We start from the raw sequence: 19,640 nt of genomic DNA on the forward strand, positions 1-19,640 counted from the left end.
CTGATTATATAAACAACGAGTAAATCAAGATATCTAGAGATGCCAAGTCCCACATTTAGCTACATTATTTGCTGAATCATTACAGACTTTATTTTTCTATGATGAGATTTGAAGTGGTAAGCATGTGTTTTAAAAAGAAGAATTCAAAATAACATGGACCATGTCCATGAGATATTTCTCTTTAGATTACAATAAAATTTATTTGACTGATCAATTATTTGCATATGCTAATCCACTATTTCACATGATACTTCATCTTATCCCAATCAGATATGGTATCTTATTATTTCAACATGAGGTTGTTCTAGAATATATAAAGATGGGAAAGAAAATACACCTGACAAATGGAATATTTCTTTTATACTCTCTGTTCAGAAATAAAATAATTATGAAACCCTCTGAGATGTATCACATAATTGAGTACACAACAAAAGAAAAATTGACAACTTTAATGTCACCCAGTGGAGATAATGGTGACACAATCATACAACCCACACTCAGAAAAGGACTGAAAACTCAAAGTTTGATTTTTATTAATGAGTTGAATCAATCAACAAATAATCCTATAAAACAAATAATTCAAAAATGGAATAATTCGTATTTCCCTAATCAAACATAAGAGCAACTACATGGGCATATTATTGAAATTCAGTCAGATGGCTTAAGAAAAACCTCCTAAAGGAAATATGATTGTTAAATGTCCATAAGAGCCAATACTGTCTATAGATTCAATGTAATCTCTCAAAAAAATTTCAATGATATTCTTCACAGATATAGGAAAAACAATCCTAAAATTTGTACAGAACCACCAAAGACCTCAAACAGCCAAAGCAATCCTGAGAAAGAACAAAGATGAAGGTTTCATGTTTCCTGATTTCACACTATACTACAAAGCTAGAGTAACCAAAGCAGTATGGTATTGGCATAATAGACACATAGACAATGGAACAGATGGAGAGCCCAGAAATAAACCCTTGCATATATGGTCAACTAATATCTGACAAGGGAGCCATGAATAATTAATGGGGAAAAGACAATCTCTTTAATAAATGGTATTAGGAAAACTGGTTAACCACACGCAGAAGAATGAAATTGAACCCCTATCTTGTACCACCCACAACATTTAACTCAAAATGGATTAAAGAATTAAACATAATACCTGTAACCACAAAACTCCTAGAAGAAAACAGGGGAAAACTCCTGGACATTGTTCTTGACAATTTTTTGGATATGACATCGAAAGCACAAGCAACAAAAGCAAAAGTAGTAAGTTGTACTACATTAAACTAAAAAGCTTCTACACAGCAAAAGAAACAACAGAATTTATTGGCAATCTGCAGGATGGAATAAAATATTTGCAAATCATATATCTGAAAAGGGGTTAATACCAAAAATATATAAAGAACTCATACACCTCAGAAGCAAAAAACCAAACAATCCAATTTAAAAGTGGACAAATGAATAGACGTTTTTTACCTAAGAAGACATACAAATGGCTAACATGAAAAGATGCGCAACATAACTAATTAGAAAAATGCAAATAAAATCACAATGAGATATCACTCCACATCTGTTAGAATGGCTAGCATCCAGAAGACAAGAGATAAGTATTGGTGAGGATATGGAGAAAAGAGAGCCCTTGTGCACTGCTGGTGGGAATGTAAATAAGTACAGCCATTATGGAAAGCAGTATGGAGGTTCCTCATAAAATTGAAAATAGAACTACCATATGATTCAGCAATCCCACTTCTGGGTATATATCCAAAGAAAATAAAAGAGATGTCTGTACTCCCATATTCATTGCAGCACTATTCACAACAGCCAAGATATGGAAGCAACCAAAGTGTCCATCAGTGAATGAATGGATAAAGAAGTTGTGTTACATATATCTAGGAATATTATTCAGCCACAAGAAAGAAGGAAATCCTGCCATTTGCAACAATGTTGGATGGACCTTGAAGGCATTATGCTAAGTGAAGTAAGTCAGACAGAGAAAGATGAATCCTGTATGGTGTCACTTATATGTGGAATCTAAAAAAGCCAAACTCGTAGAAACAGAATAGATTGGTTGTTACCAGAGGTTGGCTGTATGGAAATGGGGAAATGTTGGTCAAAGGGTACAAACTTCTAGCCATAAGATGAAAAAGTTCTAGAAATCTAAGGTACATGATGATGATTCTAGTTAACAGTACTGTATTATACAGTTGAAAGTTGCTAAGAGAGGAGATCTTAAGTGTTCTCACCACAAAAAAGAAAAGATGTTAGATGATAGAGGTATTAGCTATTAACACTATGGTGGTAATTATTTCACAATACATAAGTGTATCAAATCAATACATTGTATACCTTAAACTTACACAATGTTATATCTCAATTATACCTCAATTTTTAAAAAAGGAATAAAAGAAAAATCTCCTGACTGTTTCTGCAATTTCAAAGAGAAGTATCTGGATTTTTTGTAGGCAAAAAAAAAGGTGAATGATAATTCGATGTCCATATTCTCTGATGTTGGGCCATGTTCTTGACACCCAATAAAAATGCCACCAAAATCGAAAAATTCAAAACATAGAATGCATGAAAGAAAATATGCTTATTACTAGTTATTATAAATCATAAAAATAAGCTTCTGAATCAGGGCCTGGCACTTTTTTTCATGAAGGTCCAGACAGTCAATATTTCAGGCTTTGTGAACCAAGAGGCAAAACCAACAATGCTGTGTGTGTACTTATTTTAAATTTTAAATGTATCCATTTAAAAATGTAAAAACCATTCTTGGCTGACTGACTGTAAAAATTAAAAGCAGCTGGACAAATCTGGCCCACAAGCTGTGGTTTGCTGAACTCTGTTCTAATGAATCACAAAATTGAGCTTGATGACATATATTTTTTAAAATTTCACTTCTGTTAAATATGTTCAATATACTAAAAATTCTAGACTAGTTTTTGGATCCTGAGGTCTGGTATCTCTACCTGGACATCAAAACATTGACATGTATTTGTAATACAATAAAAATAATAATTGGGAAAACTAATAGGTACTGGCTAATAAAAAATAATCACAATCAAAATCATTCATGCACAAAGCACAAAAATATTTTCTGTTCTGTAGAAAACTTCAATATACACATTAAAATTTAAAAATGTGTTAGTCCAATTTCCAGCTAATACATAAAATAATTGATAAAGCTGGTTCCCTATATTTGAAGATGTTAGTATAACTAAATATGATGGCCCAATATTCCCTTATTTATATGGACAAATGCCACCCTTTCCCTTAATCTCCTGATTTTGCACCCATCATTCTACATATTGCTGTTGACAATCAGTTATAGCTTTTTTCTACCAAAATCTAGAAATCCTTCCAAGTGCTTAGTCTTTCTGACTTCTCTGAAGTGTTTTATAATACTGACCAGTGTCTACTTCTGGACATTTTCCCCTTATGTTTCATTTAGGTATTATCTTCTCATTCTTCTCCTCAAACACTTTCTTCCATCCATTTCTATTCTTACTCATTACTCATGTCTCCTACTCTTCCTAATCATCAAGTGTGGTAGACTGTTAGCTGTTTGTAATACCCAATTCCTCATCTTCCTGGGGTACAAAAAGTAGAGTATGTTTCCCAGTTTTCCTTGCAGTTTAGTTGGTACTACTGATAGTGTCCTATCTGATGGAAGGTGAGTAGAAGTGATGTGAACCACTTCCAGACTTTTTATACAAGATCCTCTCTTTCTCAGACTATCTGCTAGATGTCAACACCCAAGGTGGCTGTGGAAATCGAACAGTGAGGTTGGCTGAGCTTTCATTGGCCTGTGTCCTTCTGTGAGGCACCCTCATCAATTGGGCAATGAGTAAAAAAAACCTTTATTAGGTTAAGGGACTGCAATTTGGGGTGTGTGTACACTAAGTATTTGGGAAGATTCATTCATTCCAACACAACCTCTTTTCTAAGTTAATTCTAATCCATTAGATTAGAATCCATCCATTCTAACATCATAACCTCTTTTCTTTTCTGTAACTTACATTTACAGGTCTGAGTCATCATTACTATTCTAGCCTGTATTTAAGATCATGCCAACACATTTTTAATACCTACCAACACATAAAACTGAAACAGGATAAAACTGGACCCACCTCGACAAGTGGACACCTTTCTCAACTTTTATTTGAGGTTCCCTTAGTCTCTCAAGCCAAAAATCGTAGAGGTGGATATCTTTACTCTTTATTTTCCAAAAACAATTTTAGGTCTTATAGTTTCTTTCTCAGAAAAAAATTTCACTTCTTGCCATTTCATTTTCAGAGCCACCTCTCAATATCTCATAATTATTTTTATTACCTCCATTTTACACATGAGGAAACTGGGGCATATAAAGGTTAATTAAATGGCCCAAAGTCACATAAGCCTTTAAGTAGAGGAGCTAGGATTCAGACCCAGTCTTGGCTCAGGGGTCTATATGGTCAGAACTACAAAGACCACATTTATAATAGAGTTAAACAGTGTAAGATGAGAAAATCAATCTTGAGATTAAAAAAAAAAATGCAATGTAAGTATTTAGTTGCTAAAATTAACTTTGAAAATGAATATTTTGGTCCTTATAGATGTGAAAAATCATAAAAATAGACCAATATAAAAATTAAATATTGCATTCTAATCATCAAAATCATAGATTTTATAAAAGATGCTTTTAAAGAAATACAGAGATCTTTACTAAGTTTCCACCATTCATTTAAAAAATAAATGTTTTTATCATAAAATGTTTAGATAATTATATTTTCTAGAATATATCAATACAAATTAGTTTTTAAAAAAACAGAAAAATATATATTTCCTATGCCATGCCATATATGTACATATATATACATATATCCCATGCCTCCGTAACATCTTAGAAAATCTACTCCCTAATATAAAAATTCCATGTGTCTGCCAATAAAAATATTAAAGACTATAAGGTCAAATCTATAAGAATATAATTTTTGTACATTGTCCAAATCAAAATATTTTGATTCTGTTTTTTGTTGTTAAGCACATTCAACTTTTATGCTTTCATTTTATGTCTGTTTTGTCTTTACTATTATAAAAATGAAATCAATGAAGGAATATATTTATTTCTTAGAGACAAACACATCAAGAATGATTTATGTTATGGGTAATTTACTGTCATAGAATGTATGCCATTTATTCTTGAATAGAGAATTCTAGCTTACCTTCTTTTGTAGGACACAATGGAAAATGAATATAAACATTCCCTGTAGAGAATTGAAAATGGTGAAGAGATACGCCATGATGACTGTGCTTTCATTAATATACATGAGTCCAAAGGCCCAGGTCAGTCCTAATAGGCAGAGAAGAGCTATTGCACCTATAACCCATGACCTGCAGAGAGAAGAGAAAATTAAGGGTTATCAAATAATTTGTCTTTAATTAACACAGTCATATTGTATCAACAATACTGACACTGAAAAAGATGTTACAGTTTTATTGACAGAAAATGTAAGACAGGTGGTATAAGTATTTTAAGATTTTAATGAGAACTTACATGTTTTCAAGCTTAAGGAGATATACATGAATGAAAATGCTATAAACACAGAAATTCACTTATGCAAAAGCAGATTTGTACTATTAAATTATTCATGTATTTGCAGCACATATGCAAATGGTATGGAGATGTAATTATGGTGAATGGCAAGGAGGAAGAGTCTGTAAAGCTATGTTAGTCTCCACTGGTCTCATTGGTATGATAACATTTGTTTGATTGGACTCTTTCCATTAATCAAACATTTGTTTGATTGGACTCTTCATCTGATACACTTTTAGCCCATTTTTCCAAATTTCCTCTTTTTCCATAAAAAATTTACAGACAAAAACAGAAGGAACCAGTATATGGAAGATTGTATAAAATTTTAAACTTCTATTTGTCTGATTCTATAGTTAAGCAGAACAAGTGTGAGATACAGTAAATGGGAAAAAATAGTTCCCCTCTAGATCACCATCTACTCTTTCAGCCTTTGGATTGCTGTGTCTTGGGTTATGTTGGACTAGACTTTGGAAATCGGGCAATTGGCAGCTTTGTTGAAAAGAAGCCCAATAGCTCAGGACACCTTCATGTCTTTGAAGTGTCTGCAAACTCGTGGGAGAAAATGAAGCTGAGAATGGGATGGAGAGGGATGAACAAAGTAGTCCAAAATGGAAGACAAATTCTCACTCTCACTCCATTCCCTTAGTTTCCTCCAAGCTGCCATTCACAATAGTAATAAATGGGTGACACAAGTCCATATATTTGTAGTTATGTATTATGTATTTACTATCAAAATAAAATGAATCTTTCCAATAGATGGGAATCCAATAAATGAAAATGGAATCTTCTCAACTTCTCTCTAAGTATATAGAATAGGACCAACAGTCTAGATCGCTATACTCTTATGAGCCCACCCTTTCCTTTCCCAGTATACCTTCCTGAACATGGTAATCTAATATTTATTTTTAGCAGACTACTATCTGCTACTTACATTGTCTAAGGAATAAATATGGGGATTGAAACTTTGCAAAATGATGGGGCAAAATCACATATGTTTACTATAATCTGAAGCTGGGTTTAATAAATTTTTCAGAGAGAACTATGTCTTAAGAAAGATATGTCCCAAAGTAGTCAAATATTATTAAAGTCTTATTAAAATTAGTCTCAAATATTTACCATTTTCCTTCTACAACCATCAGCCACTATATTTCAGATGTAAACATCCACTAAATTTAATGTGCTTAATTTAAAACTTTAACACTCTTGAATAAAGAATCCCTAAAGGAAGCTTGCCATTGTATGTGGCATGTTTGCTTATACAAATAAGAAAACATCTTAGATATTAATATCTTATTTTACAAGCAGATTCAGAAGTATGGGAACTTTCAAGGTAAAGCTCTTATTTGTTGACAGGTATTGGAATAAGGAAAAATGGGAAGAGTCGCCATTAAATCAAGTCAAAATTGCTCTTCAGATTTAGAAATAAAATGATAAGATAAAATACTCAAGCCAGCTATTATCTACTAGAAAACACATGATGGGCCCAAGTGTTAATGATATAAAAGAGTGATGAGCCCAACTTCAAAAGAAAAAAATAAGCAAGAGCATGAAGAAGTAAGTGCAATGGTATTGGAGAAAATGAAAACAAAGGACTCTTCACCAGAAGAACAAACTGAAAGTCTACAGCAAGGTCACCCAAAGGTTGCCAATCTTAATTACAGGACATGTAATTTTAAAATGTACAAAGGAAAAAAAGCCCAAATATTAGCATTTGTGTTTATGCTTATAGATTAGTACAGACTTGTAGCTTTGTTTTAGAAATTTAAAAGATACGTTCATGAACAATTAGATCAACAATCAAGTGACGTATCGAGATTTGAAAAGACAATTTTGCATATGTAAAGTTTAATTTTTGAAGGAGGTATTTTCCCCTCTTTTGGATATTGAACCTAAAAATTCATTAGTTTCATTTGCAGTTGGGTAGTTTCATACCCCTGAGATCATTTGAAGATATAACACTAAATCACGAAATAATTTTAGATGAATGATGTCCAAACAAACAACAGAAATGAGGACATATGCAACACAGAGGAGCACATCGAAATGAAAGGAGAAATCTATTAAAAGCAAAACAAGTCTGTACCACATGAAGTTGCTATTACTGTGGCACTAAATTCAGGTGATATCCAATTAAAAGAGGTGAAGCAGAATTTTTCTGGCAATACACCTGCAGCATATTTATTCTGCATAGAAGTTGTATGCCTGATTATTTTCCTGCACAGTTTGCTCTTCTGCCTCAATGTGAATGACAGAAGCTCTAATGATTTTTCAGTACTGATCTGACAGCTGGTTCATGGGACCACACTGATAAATGGAATTTATCAGCCATTCAGGTCATTCTTACTTGATGAAGGGTCTGTTATCCTCATAGCTAAAGAATGCATAGACATAAAGACAAGAACACCAACATTAGCATCTTATGACAAAGAATTTCATATGAAAAATATTCTCCTGGTCCCCAAAGGCCTCTGTCCCCCACCTCCCTAAAAGGCATCATAAACCTCCCTTTATATCTAAAAGGTAAATCCTAAAATGACCATGAGAACTTAAATAACGAGGAATAAAATCAATTTTACAATACTGCAATATCCCTTATGAGACTAAAAAATTCCATTTTTTCATCATATGCTCATATTACTTGTGACTTGACAGAGACATTTATTTCTAAGAGATCACATTTCTCTAGAGAATAAGAAATCTTATGAGCAATCTGGAAAAGGCTTGGGGGCATACTTAAAATGACAGATTTCATGTCACCTAAAGGTCTTCTTATTGTATAATATTAGAAGGTAAGATTACTTAATTATGGACAGTACACTTCTGAGTAATTTTAACTTGCAGATGATTGACCTGAGTTAAATCTGAACATTATAGCCCTTTAAAAATAATCAACCCAACTACTTTAAAATTCTTTCTGATAGTGCACTGAGAAAAAATTTTGAATAATCTTTTGTAGTAATAGGAGCAAACAGATGGCACCTGTTCATTATCACTTATATATACTAATCTATTTAGTATCATCCTGATAAAATGAGATCCAAGCGCCAAATTAGTAAAGATTAGTTAAGGGATATTTTGGATATTTTTTTACAAACATAGTTGCTGCTCAGTGAATTGTGATAGGACAGAAAAGAAACAGCAAACTGTGTCCTCTTTTCTCTTACCTCTTGCAAGAGGCAATAGTTTCTGATATTATGCATACACAAGTAAAGCTCTTAGAAAGGTCCCAACTGTGATGCATTTTGAACAAAGAGAACCACTGATAAAAAACCTTACTCTCCAGGGTGATGAAAGGGTAAAGAATAGAGTGAGAGCCTGGGCTTTGAAGCCAGTTTGCCTGAGGTTTACATCCTAACTTATTCACTTACTAGCAATTTGATCTTAGGCAAAAAATTTATTAGCCTGTGGTTGTGTCAGTTTATACATCTATAAAATGGTGGTAATTTTCTTGTGATAATGAAATGATATACTGTGTATCGAGTGCTCAGAACACTGCCTGACATATTGTGTTTGATAAATATCACATAGTTATTATTAGACTATTTTCACAATGAAAATACAGAATTTCTTACCCAAAGAATAAAACACCAAATAATAAATGTTGAATAGTTAAATTCATTTGAGGATGTTTCAGGAGTAATATTATGATGTAAAATAGATGTGGCAGAAATAAGTTTGTAGATGGAGCAGGGAGTGACTAACCATGCTGTCTGATATGGAGTTACTGGCCACATGGGTTTGTTTAAATTTAAATTCATTAAAATGAGATAAAGTTTAAAATTCAGTTCCTTAATCACACTAGTTACAAGTACTTAAAAGCTTCAGTAGCTGCCATATTGGACAGTGTAGTTCTAGAACATTTCTGTCTTCACAGAAAGTTCAATTGGACAGTGCTGGACTAGAGAGAGTTTTAAGCCAGGAAATGAAATTCCAAGAGAAATTTAAATAAAGCCATGGGTATGTGAAAAGATAAACAGAGAAGAATTTCTAAGAATTGATCATATTTAACAGCTGTAAACTGTGCCAAAAAAGAAAATCCTGTACTTCTACTAACATTGAAAAGTTACAGAACTTAATAACATGATATTTATTCCATTGTATGCATTCCCATTGCATCAATATATTCCATCTGTGATGCCAAGTTCATGATTGGAATGACTGTATCTTAATCTGTATAGGACAATGTTAAGTAAAGAAAGTTTCAGACGTTAGCATGTAGGAAAACACGCAAAAACACTCTACAAAATTTTATTAAGCTATCCAAATGTTTCAAAAAATAAAATACAGAACTTGCACTGTAATGGCTGGAGTGAGATGTTTGCCTTTAATGAGAACCACTAAAGAGAGATATCAGGGTGCAATTCAGCAGTTTTTGTTGGTAATTGTGGGGATCAGCCGCTTGCTCTACTCAATAACAAAGATAGCAATTCCAGCTTTACTTAGAGTTAGCTATAGCTATGTGTTTAAGTAGTGTCCACAGGAATGTGAACAGAAGTGAACTGTGACATTTCTGGGTCTTGCCAATTAAAGGATTGGAATTGGGCTTCCTTTGACCATTTTTTTTTTCCTTCTCTTTTGCTAGGAGAAAGTGACAGACCTAGAAAGAAAGCTGTTTATTGATGTGGAGCCATCGTATTAGATTTAGACCACTTATTCTAGACCCATATAAGTTTAAGCAACTATAATTTAGAGTAATTTTTATAGTGTCTTAGCCTATGCAATAATTGCTAAAGCATTTAATTTGTATCTTTTAGCTATAAGAATCTCTAGTTCATATTCAGTATAGAAATTCATGCTAATGGCAAAGAACTATTCATTAATTTTACTTCCAGGATGACATGAATAATATACAATGGTTCAAAATCTAAAGATCACTAAAGATTATCTATAATATTTCAGTGCCTTCCATCATTTTGTCAGATATTCTATTGGCTTAGAATATCTAGTTTTAGAATGTCTCTCCATCAAATCTAAATTAAATTGATGATAATGTTGCCACCAGTTATGGTGCTAAAGCTGTATGCTATAGATTCATTTTTTTATTCTAAAAAACATATCTACGTAACTAGTTTCTAAAGCTGAATAATTTTCATTTTGATTTACCAATGAAAGTCCATTGAAACAAAACTTCATTCCAAGGTGTAGGACTAAAACAATTTTACTGCAATTATTTTAAGGTTTTATGAAAATATGGACACAAAGGCTTAAGATGCTCTTGGCAGACATTAATAGGAACTTACAGGTTATCTTAGAATTTATAAATGGTGACACTGAAAATGAAGTAAAACATATTGTACAATTTTCAAGGCACAGTAAGAAAAAAAGACTCTCCTTTCTTTAGCATATCCACTTTTCTTTCATCAGACATTTTATCATTTTATTCTTACATCTAAATTTGAAAGCTTTATTTAAACATTAATGTCATAAAATTATCTTTAAAAGTGATCATTAGAATCAAGATCAGAATTGTTAGGGGCCTTTGCATAGATTGATAATAATTATGCATATGCTTATATATTCTACAATTCCAAAGAACATTAAAATCTAGCCCCATAGAAGCTTAGTAAAAAATATATCTTCAAGAGGATAGATTTCTTAACCAAAACATTAATTTATAAATTAATGCTATGATATAAAGACTCATAATATAGTATATCAGTATAGACAGATGATAAATGGACAGAAACAATATGAATGAATCAGATTCGTTATAGGATATTTTTTCTCTGACTTTAACAGTTTAAAGTATAATGTTTTTTGACAAAATTTTTGAAGGAAATATTACATAAAATTCAAGATATAAAGAACATTAATTTTAAAAATAGTTTTAAACTTTCCCTTTTATTATATAAAATAGTACAGAATTTTAAAAAATAGTGGCATGGGTAAGGTTTGGTGTGAAGAAAGATGGAGTCATGAGAGCCATATTTGAGAATTTAATCCCCAAGCCAAAAGATCTGGTCGTTGATAAATCACAACAGGTAAAGGAAAATGAATGCCTTTAGGCAGAATTGTTGATCTCATCAACTTCAAGACTAATACATTCTGGGATCCTCTGGAATTGTCGAATTAGCTAATTGGTGTTGGTGAGTGAACTGTATATTTAACAGCGAGAAGGAGTGAGATCATGAGGTATATATACATTCTGGTTAGTGCTCCAGCATTTCCAGGTTCAGTATGCAGCTGAATTTACTTTCCCTGATATAAAACTAATTATATCAAACAAATAAAGATTTTTCCCCTTGGATTTGGTTTGGGTTACTGTAGGAATGATAAAGGTAATATGAGTAAGTTTCTCAAAATGAAAGTATTCTTCACTTTTCATTGAAGAAAAAAAAAAGTAATAAATACTTATGTATCTGTATGTTGAGTGGGCTTTCCCAGTTGCCCCTCTTCGATAATGAGGCTCTCAAATTGAGGATAAAGAGGATTCAGTTACCCATATTCTAGCAACCCAAGCTAACAGACTTTATTTAGAAGTGATCTATGAGACACTGCTTTGTCATACTACCAAATCCAGGAGTCCCCAGTCTTTATTTATTTATTTTTAATTAATTTTTATTGGAGTATAGTTGCTTTACAATGTTGTGTTAGTTTCTACTGTACAGCAAAATGAATCAGCTATACATATACATAATCCCCTCTTTTTTGGATTTTCTTCCCATTTAGGTCACCACAGTGCATTAAGTAGAGATCCCTGTGCTATACAGTATGTTCTCATTAGTTATCTATTTGATACATAGTATCAATAGTGTATATGTGTCCCCAATCTTTAAAACTGGAAGAGTAAAGACATGGCCTTTTAAGATTGCAATGTTCATAGAATACATAAAATAGTGCAAAGAGGAAGAAAAAAAACACCTTTACTTGTATGAATCCCCCAGCCACAAATCTTAACAGGCAATGAAGGAAGTATGTTTTAAATGGGATGTTATTTAAGTTTTAAATTGGTCAGACATTTAATAACCAGAATAGACTGGCAAAGCATCAAGATCTGTCTAAGATGTCATTAAGATATCTGTTACCAGGTTGGTTAAGGGATATTTGAGATAGCATAGTTGGAAGAGTAGTGATCAGAGAAAAATCTAAACATATCAATGTTTATACCTCACTGTATTGAAAATGCTCAATCAGTTTGTAACACTTATGATAGAAATCTTGACAGCTTTATATTTCTTTCAAAGGTACTTTATATTAGTGGGACTCTACCATCCTAGAATTACATTATTATTCAGTTCTCTCTCTTTTTTTCAACCAGTATAGGAAGATTAAAAGGAAACGTCATTTAGAATGTAATTCAACATTTTTGAGTAGAATATAAGCAATGTTTCATCATGGTCTTATGTTTAAATCACTAACTATCAAAGATATTAAAAATCCTTTCAAAATATTTAAGTTATATAATATAAATATAAAAATTATAAACAGAGAAGACGATTTTATTTCAACTGTGGATTTTACTACTATTAAAGTAGTACTACTAAAAGCTATATTTCTACATTTTGTTCATATAAAAATATTAAGAGGAGAATGAAATGAACCAAATAACTAAAATAAATGGTTTCGAATATATCATAAACATTTTCATTCCCATGCCTCAATTTTCTTACAATAGTATTGGAGATTTGAGAGCATACACCAATATTAAATTTTTAATCACAGATTTCACACTGCTGATGAATTGGGTAAGTCTGAAATTAGGCAGAATTCAGTATAATAAATCAGGATCAATAAATATTAAATCAATAACTAATAAAACTTTAATTATATTATCTCCACAACTCAATGTTATACAAATTTTTATAACTCAATATAATATGGTCAAAGAACTAACATATATGAAAGAAATTAGGAGTATCAATTATGAGAATGAATAATGAATTAGTATATTGTACACAGACAGCTACAAACTTATTACAGTTTAGTATCTCCATCTATCAGAGTTATAAAAATGAATTGGAAGATGCCATGCAAATAAGATATAAAATTTTGGAATCATGTTGGAAGCAAATAAGATCACTGTATGATTACTTATTACTATTAATATATGAAAGATAGTATATCATAGTGACTGAAAGTATGGATTTGTGAATCAGCCTGCCTGCATTTGGATGCCAGCTGAGCATTCTACTAACGCTGCAAACTTGGGCTAATTATTCAACTTCTCTGAGCCTCACATTCTTCATCTGCGAAATGTGGATAAATACAGAACTCTGTTCATAGGGCTGTTGTGTGTATTAAATAAAAGGGCTTGGAACTTTTATTTAATATACAAAAATTATTCAAATACACAAAATTTTAACATACAAAAGTACTATATACATATGTGCTATTACATTTACTGTTGTGTATTGACTTTCTGACCTCAAAAAACAAGCTATAGGGAAAAAACACAAACATAGTTTTCCTTTTAAGTGTTTTGGAAATTCATATATTAAGTAGAAATCCAAAGAGGAAGAGGGAACTACTGTCTCTTTCTGAAATGATCTCTATTATTTACATTTAGAAAGCTTCAGTTTATCCAATATTTCATTCTAAGATTTCTTTAGGCTTAGTAAATGCTATGAATTTTTACATTCTCATTTGAAATGGGTTATATTCAGATGACTAATGCACATTAAAATAGAAACCCAGAGTCCTCTGGATTACATAAGAAATCCAAATTTAATTCATAAATATATAGTATCTTCAGTGTCAAAAAGTCCACTAAGTAACTGCCATGTTTCACTAAATGTAATCATTTGACCATAAAATAAGAAACAAAGGACATAAAATTATGTGAAATGTTCATGAAAATTCATTGAGATATATGTTGTAATATTGAACTTTATTAATATTTTCTTATGATTTTTTGAAAACTTGAAACTTTGAATAGGAAAGATAAAGTAAATGACAAAATATATAAAGAAAAATCTGTATTTCTAATTAGTAATTTTTATCTTGTAATCTATGAAAACTGTGGTTTTAGTAAGAAACATCTCAAGATCTATAAAATAATGGCAACTTATCTTTTATTTATTAATACTTATAGTTAAAATCCTGTTTCCTGGTTCACTATTGAAGGGCCAGTGTTTTTCAGACTTACATGAGTCTTAGAATTCACTGACTCTTTAGAACAAGAGAGCTGATAAAATCTGGTCATTGGAATGCAAAGAGAGGAAGTACTTTAAAGAATATATTACTTTCAGGGTTTTTTTTTGCAACTTAGAAGATATACAAACTTTTAACTTAAGTAAAATAAGTCAGGAAATTAATAACTTTTTGATATTCTTGCCAAATGTGTTCTGACAGGTTGAATGGCTGTTATACTCTTTCTCATACCATATGGTATCATCACCTCTCATTTCAACAACTTGCAACAGAAACATTCATCATAACCCTTCTGTGAATAAACACCTTATTATAAACTGCTTGTAAGAACAACTAAAACATAAAAAAAGCACAACTGAGTATTTAAAACATGTTTGTACTTACTAAGATGCCAATAAATGGAACAAAGGGAGGCCTTGAAACACAATAGGAAGCAGACAAGTTTTATTTAATTTTGGTCAAGTAATTTAACCTTCATTACTTACTTTACTCACCTTCACAATGAATAAAACAATCTTACTAGGATCTTTTTAGAGTTTCATGGACCAAGAAAAGAATAGTCTATGCCCCAGCTAGTTATCTGGACAATGAGTAGACCTAGTTAATGACACAAGATCTCTACCACAATTCTGCTTCTAATACAGAAGCCCTGTAAGATGTCGTTGTTCCTAATTAAATTTATTACTAGAAATCTAAATATAATCTTAAATTTATGTCAGTAAGAAAAAATTTTTAAATGTTATAGAAAATTTAAGCAAATATAGTAAATAAATCCAATTTTATAGATACACAAAAGCTCCAAATACCAAAATAACAATTCTTAAATCAATCACATTTTAGGCCAAAGTGCAGCCTAAATAAAGTACTAAGAATCAACATCAATCAGAATGTAGTCTCTGATGATCATGACGTTAAATTAGAAATCAATAACTAATAAAATATGCATAGATGCACATGAACAATTATCCTTCTGTTGCTACATCTCCAAAAAAGCCTCTAGACCCCGAACATTTTACAAATAAGTTCTATCTAATATTAAAGTAACAAATAATCCTTTTTTCACATAGGACAGGCCTAAACAAAAAGGAAGAAAAACTTTATGAGACTACTATAATTTACTACGTGGGGACAGTTTAAGAGAATAAAAAATAAATAAGAACATTTTATTTAAAATCTTACATAGGGCTTCCCTGGTGGCGCAGTGGTTGAGAATCTGCCTGCCAATGCAGGGGACACAGGTTCGAGCCCTGGTCTGAGAAGATCCCACATGCCGTGGAGCAACTGGGCCCGTGAGCCACAATTACTGAGCCTGCACATCTGGAGCCTGTGCTCCACAACAAGAGAGGCCGCAACAGTAAGAGGCCCGCGCACCACAATGAAGAGTGGCCCCCGCTCGCCACAACTAGAGAAAGCCCACACACAGAAACGAAGACCCAACACAGCCAAAAAATAATAATAATAATAATAAATAAATAAAATAAATTTATTAAAAAAAAATCTTACATAAAAATCCTAAATAAGCTATTAAATAGCAAAATCTAATGGTGCATAAATATCATGATCAATTATTCCAGAATGGTAAGGAATATATCAGAAGAACTTTAGAAACTGATTCTGAAATTTATGTGAAAGAAAATGAAAGTCTGAGTAGTTAAAGCAGTTTTGAAAGATGATCAAAATGGGAGGACTCATTCTACCAGATACTAAGCAAGTTTTGGTAATAATGTGGTAATGGTAGAGGAACGAAGTGTATGTCCTCGGAATAGAAGACAGATTTGATATGGAATAGTGTAGCAGCACAAATCTGGAGGAAAAGGATGGATTATTTGGCAAATGATGTTGGAAATTTGGCTCTTTATATAAGAAACACAAAATGTCCTCCAAAGACGTCAAAAGTTATAGAGGAAAAAAAAAAAAGATTATTTAAATATATATATTGCTCTCTGTAACAAAGGCAAAATCAACAGAGACATGACAGGCTGGGAGAAGATACATGCAATAGCCAAAGCATTCAAGTTGTATGTTAGCAAGCAAAAGGGAAAGTTTACCAAAAAGCTAACAGAAAAAAATGGGAAAAAATTAAAACATTTTTTAAAACATTAAAAAATCTAATAGAAATAAATGAGCATAATCATTTTACCAATAGGGTTCCTGTAGGTATTAACTGAGATGTTACATTTTTATTGTTTTATTGCATGAATGAAAGTTACTGAGTGGGAGATCTGGAAATTTTAGAAATCTTTCTACACCTAACTGAGCAAGATGTGGTAAATTCAAAGAAGGCAGCAAAATGAGAAAAGTGCAATGACAATGACTATTGTAAAGAATATGTGCCAGTTTTTTAACTTACATCTTGGTATATGTAATATATTAATATTCAATCATGTCAATACTTTTGCTGATAAATTATTACTTTTCACACTGATGGCTTGTTTTCTTTATCTCATAATTAAACAGTTTGAAATTATAACCTTACACTATCAATCTCAGTTCTGGAACTGAGAGAATTTTTGTATTAGCACGTTTCAATGTCTGATTGAAAATGTTAACTTCTACAAACGACATTCCAGAGTATTCTAGAATACATACTCAAATAGCACATTTATAAAAGTGCCAGGGACTTTGTTGACAGATCTTTTAAAAATACATAATTGTATGTAATGGAAAAATCCAAGAACAATTGGGATTCAGCCAAGAGAAAATCAGATTAGGAAATTTTCAAGTGTGGACTGAGTAGCTCAAGACACTTAACATTCCACTATACTGTCTACACGTTTTAATTACAAATCCAATGATTTACTACACAGTCCTTTATTTAAAATAACTATGACTTACATGCTTTCACCACTTTTAATATGAGGTAAACTTTTCTAAAACAAAGTAACACTCCTGTTAAAAAGCACTCCTGGAGAGTAGGAGAATGAGAAAAGCTGAAGTCTGAAAGAGTGCTGTTTACCTTAATGTTGTTTTTATTTAAATGAGAGGTATTCCCTTGGAATTAAGGAAAACTGATATGTACCCAGAATGTGTTGGTAAGTTTTTCAGTCCATTTGTGTAGCACATAACCTTTGAGATGATTAATTTGCCAATCAGTGATCATCTATTTATTACCTTTAATCATAGAGCATTTTAGCCTTCTTTTATGAAATTGGAATATAGTTAAATAGCCTGAGATGTGATTCTTAAGATTATGTATCTTGGTATTTTCTAGAACTTGGGGAGAAAATGTATGTATCTAAGGCAGAGTGTAAGTAGTGTTCTCATCCACCTAGGGGGATTTTCCATTGATACTGGGTAGGAACTCTATTGCCCAAGATTGTAAGTGACTGCAAGAAGACAGTAAGTAATGAATTTGGACAACAAAAATGGTTCCAAGCTTGTTCCATCCACTTACTCTAAAATTTCTTTGTATATCCCTTAATCCAATCAAATTTCCACATTTCTCTTCCTCCCCCCAAATTCCATACTGTCCTTTGAAATTCTTGGTCCAATATCAACAAATTCCCCTACATTCTAATCTTCATCCCTGTGTGTTTTTGTCACCTTCATGCTTTAAGTAAAATTGGTTCCTGCTGACAGTGCCTTCCCTGAAGACCACACAAACTCAAATATTGGTTCTCTTACAACTCAGGCAGTAGAAGTGGCACTGCCAAACTACTGTTTCTCTTCCGTCCAAACCCCCAGCTCCTTTGAGGTTCTTGCCATCAAATATTTACTACCACCATTTATTTCCTCTTGTTTTTGTTATCCTAGTAGCATCTCCAGACCTCCCATTTTTCTGTCTCTCCACATTTTCACTATGTATCACCCCTTTTGTGTCCATCATTTCCCGCTTGGCCAGACTAGATTCTATGACCTTCACTTTCTTACTTCTCCTCTCATCCTTAATGATTTGAAACAATATGCAACCCTGGATAGGTGAGCATTGATGAAAAAACACACAACCATGACTACTGAAGACATGTCAAATTCATGACAACAAATGTCTAACAGCCAATATCCAAAAGCCAACTAAACTCCCCTAGCACATATGCTTTCCCCTTCCCCATAAGGAATATTTCACATCTTCCTTCAACCTCAAACTTCCTTTTCATCCCAACCCCCTTAGCTGAGTATTGCCTCCTATTTCCTTACAAAAAAAAAAAAAAAATAGAAACAATCTAACAGTTGCAAATGCACTGGTGCACTTTCCAGACCTCACAATCGCTTGCACAGCTCCTGAATTTATCACTCATCTGCTGCATGTTTAGCTGCTAAACACTTGCCCCTGTGACCCACAGATGACTGTTTTGGGGCACCAGAGCTGCTATGCCCATACAGCCAGTAGTGTCTGGGAGTTTACATTCCACTCTCACAACCGCTCCCCACCCCCCTTCGGCAAGCCTGTAATCAATTATGAACAGGTGTGAAGTTACAGAATTCCAGCTCCTATACCTTAACTGCCTTAAGACAGTTCCAAAGTGTAATTTACACTCCAGAGCTCCCTTTAGGATCAGGGTCAGTCTGAGACTTCACCCAAAATGACAACCTTGCATAGCTTCTTCCTCTTATCTATCCCCTTGCTTCCCTTTACTTTCTTACTGATTTTCTCTGAAAGCACTTCCATAATAAATTGTTTGAGCTGAATCCTTGGCTCAGAGTCCACTTCTGGGAGAACTCAAACAAGACTACTGACAGAAATATTCTCATCTTTCCAACACCACATCTATCAACTACTTTCAACAGTAGCCACACACACTGTCTTCCCTCCTATTATAATGAGAGAAGTGCCTCTGCTCTTATAAAGCCGACATATCCATTCATTCTGACGCTTCTCAAGAACTGTGCTCCTGTCTCTTCTGTTTTTATCGATATCTCCTCCTCTATTGGCTCACCCCCATCCTCAAACACACCTTAGTATTTCTTACTTTAAAAAACAAAACAACAAAACAAAACAAAACACCTTCCAGATCCCAGAGATTCTCCAAGAATCTTT

General features: G+C 32.6%; 1 protein-coding gene across 6 annotated transcripts in view; it reads right to left on the minus strand.

Annotated features, from left to right (window-relative positions):
* The window catches only part of ADGRL3 (adhesion G protein-coupled receptor L3), an 846,510-nt gene that overhangs the window by 38,762 nt on the left and 788,108 nt on the right, over positions 1-19,640 (minus strand). For all 6 annotated transcript variants that reach the window (XM_057547223.1, XM_057547222.1, XM_057547220.1 and 3 more), the window contains one exon: positions 5,205-5,373. In XM_057547223.1, coding sequence (XP_057403206.1) covers positions 5,205-5,373 — 169 coding nt within the window. The remainder of the gene's footprint in view (positions 1-5,204; positions 5,374-19,640) is intronic.

Source organism: Balaenoptera acutorostrata, chromosome 5 (assembly GCF_949987535.1).
Source record: "Balaenoptera acutorostrata chromosome 5, mBalAcu1.1, whole genome shotgun sequence".
NCBI lineage: Eukaryota > Metazoa > Chordata > Mammalia > Artiodactyla > Balaenopteridae > Balaenoptera > Balaenoptera acutorostrata.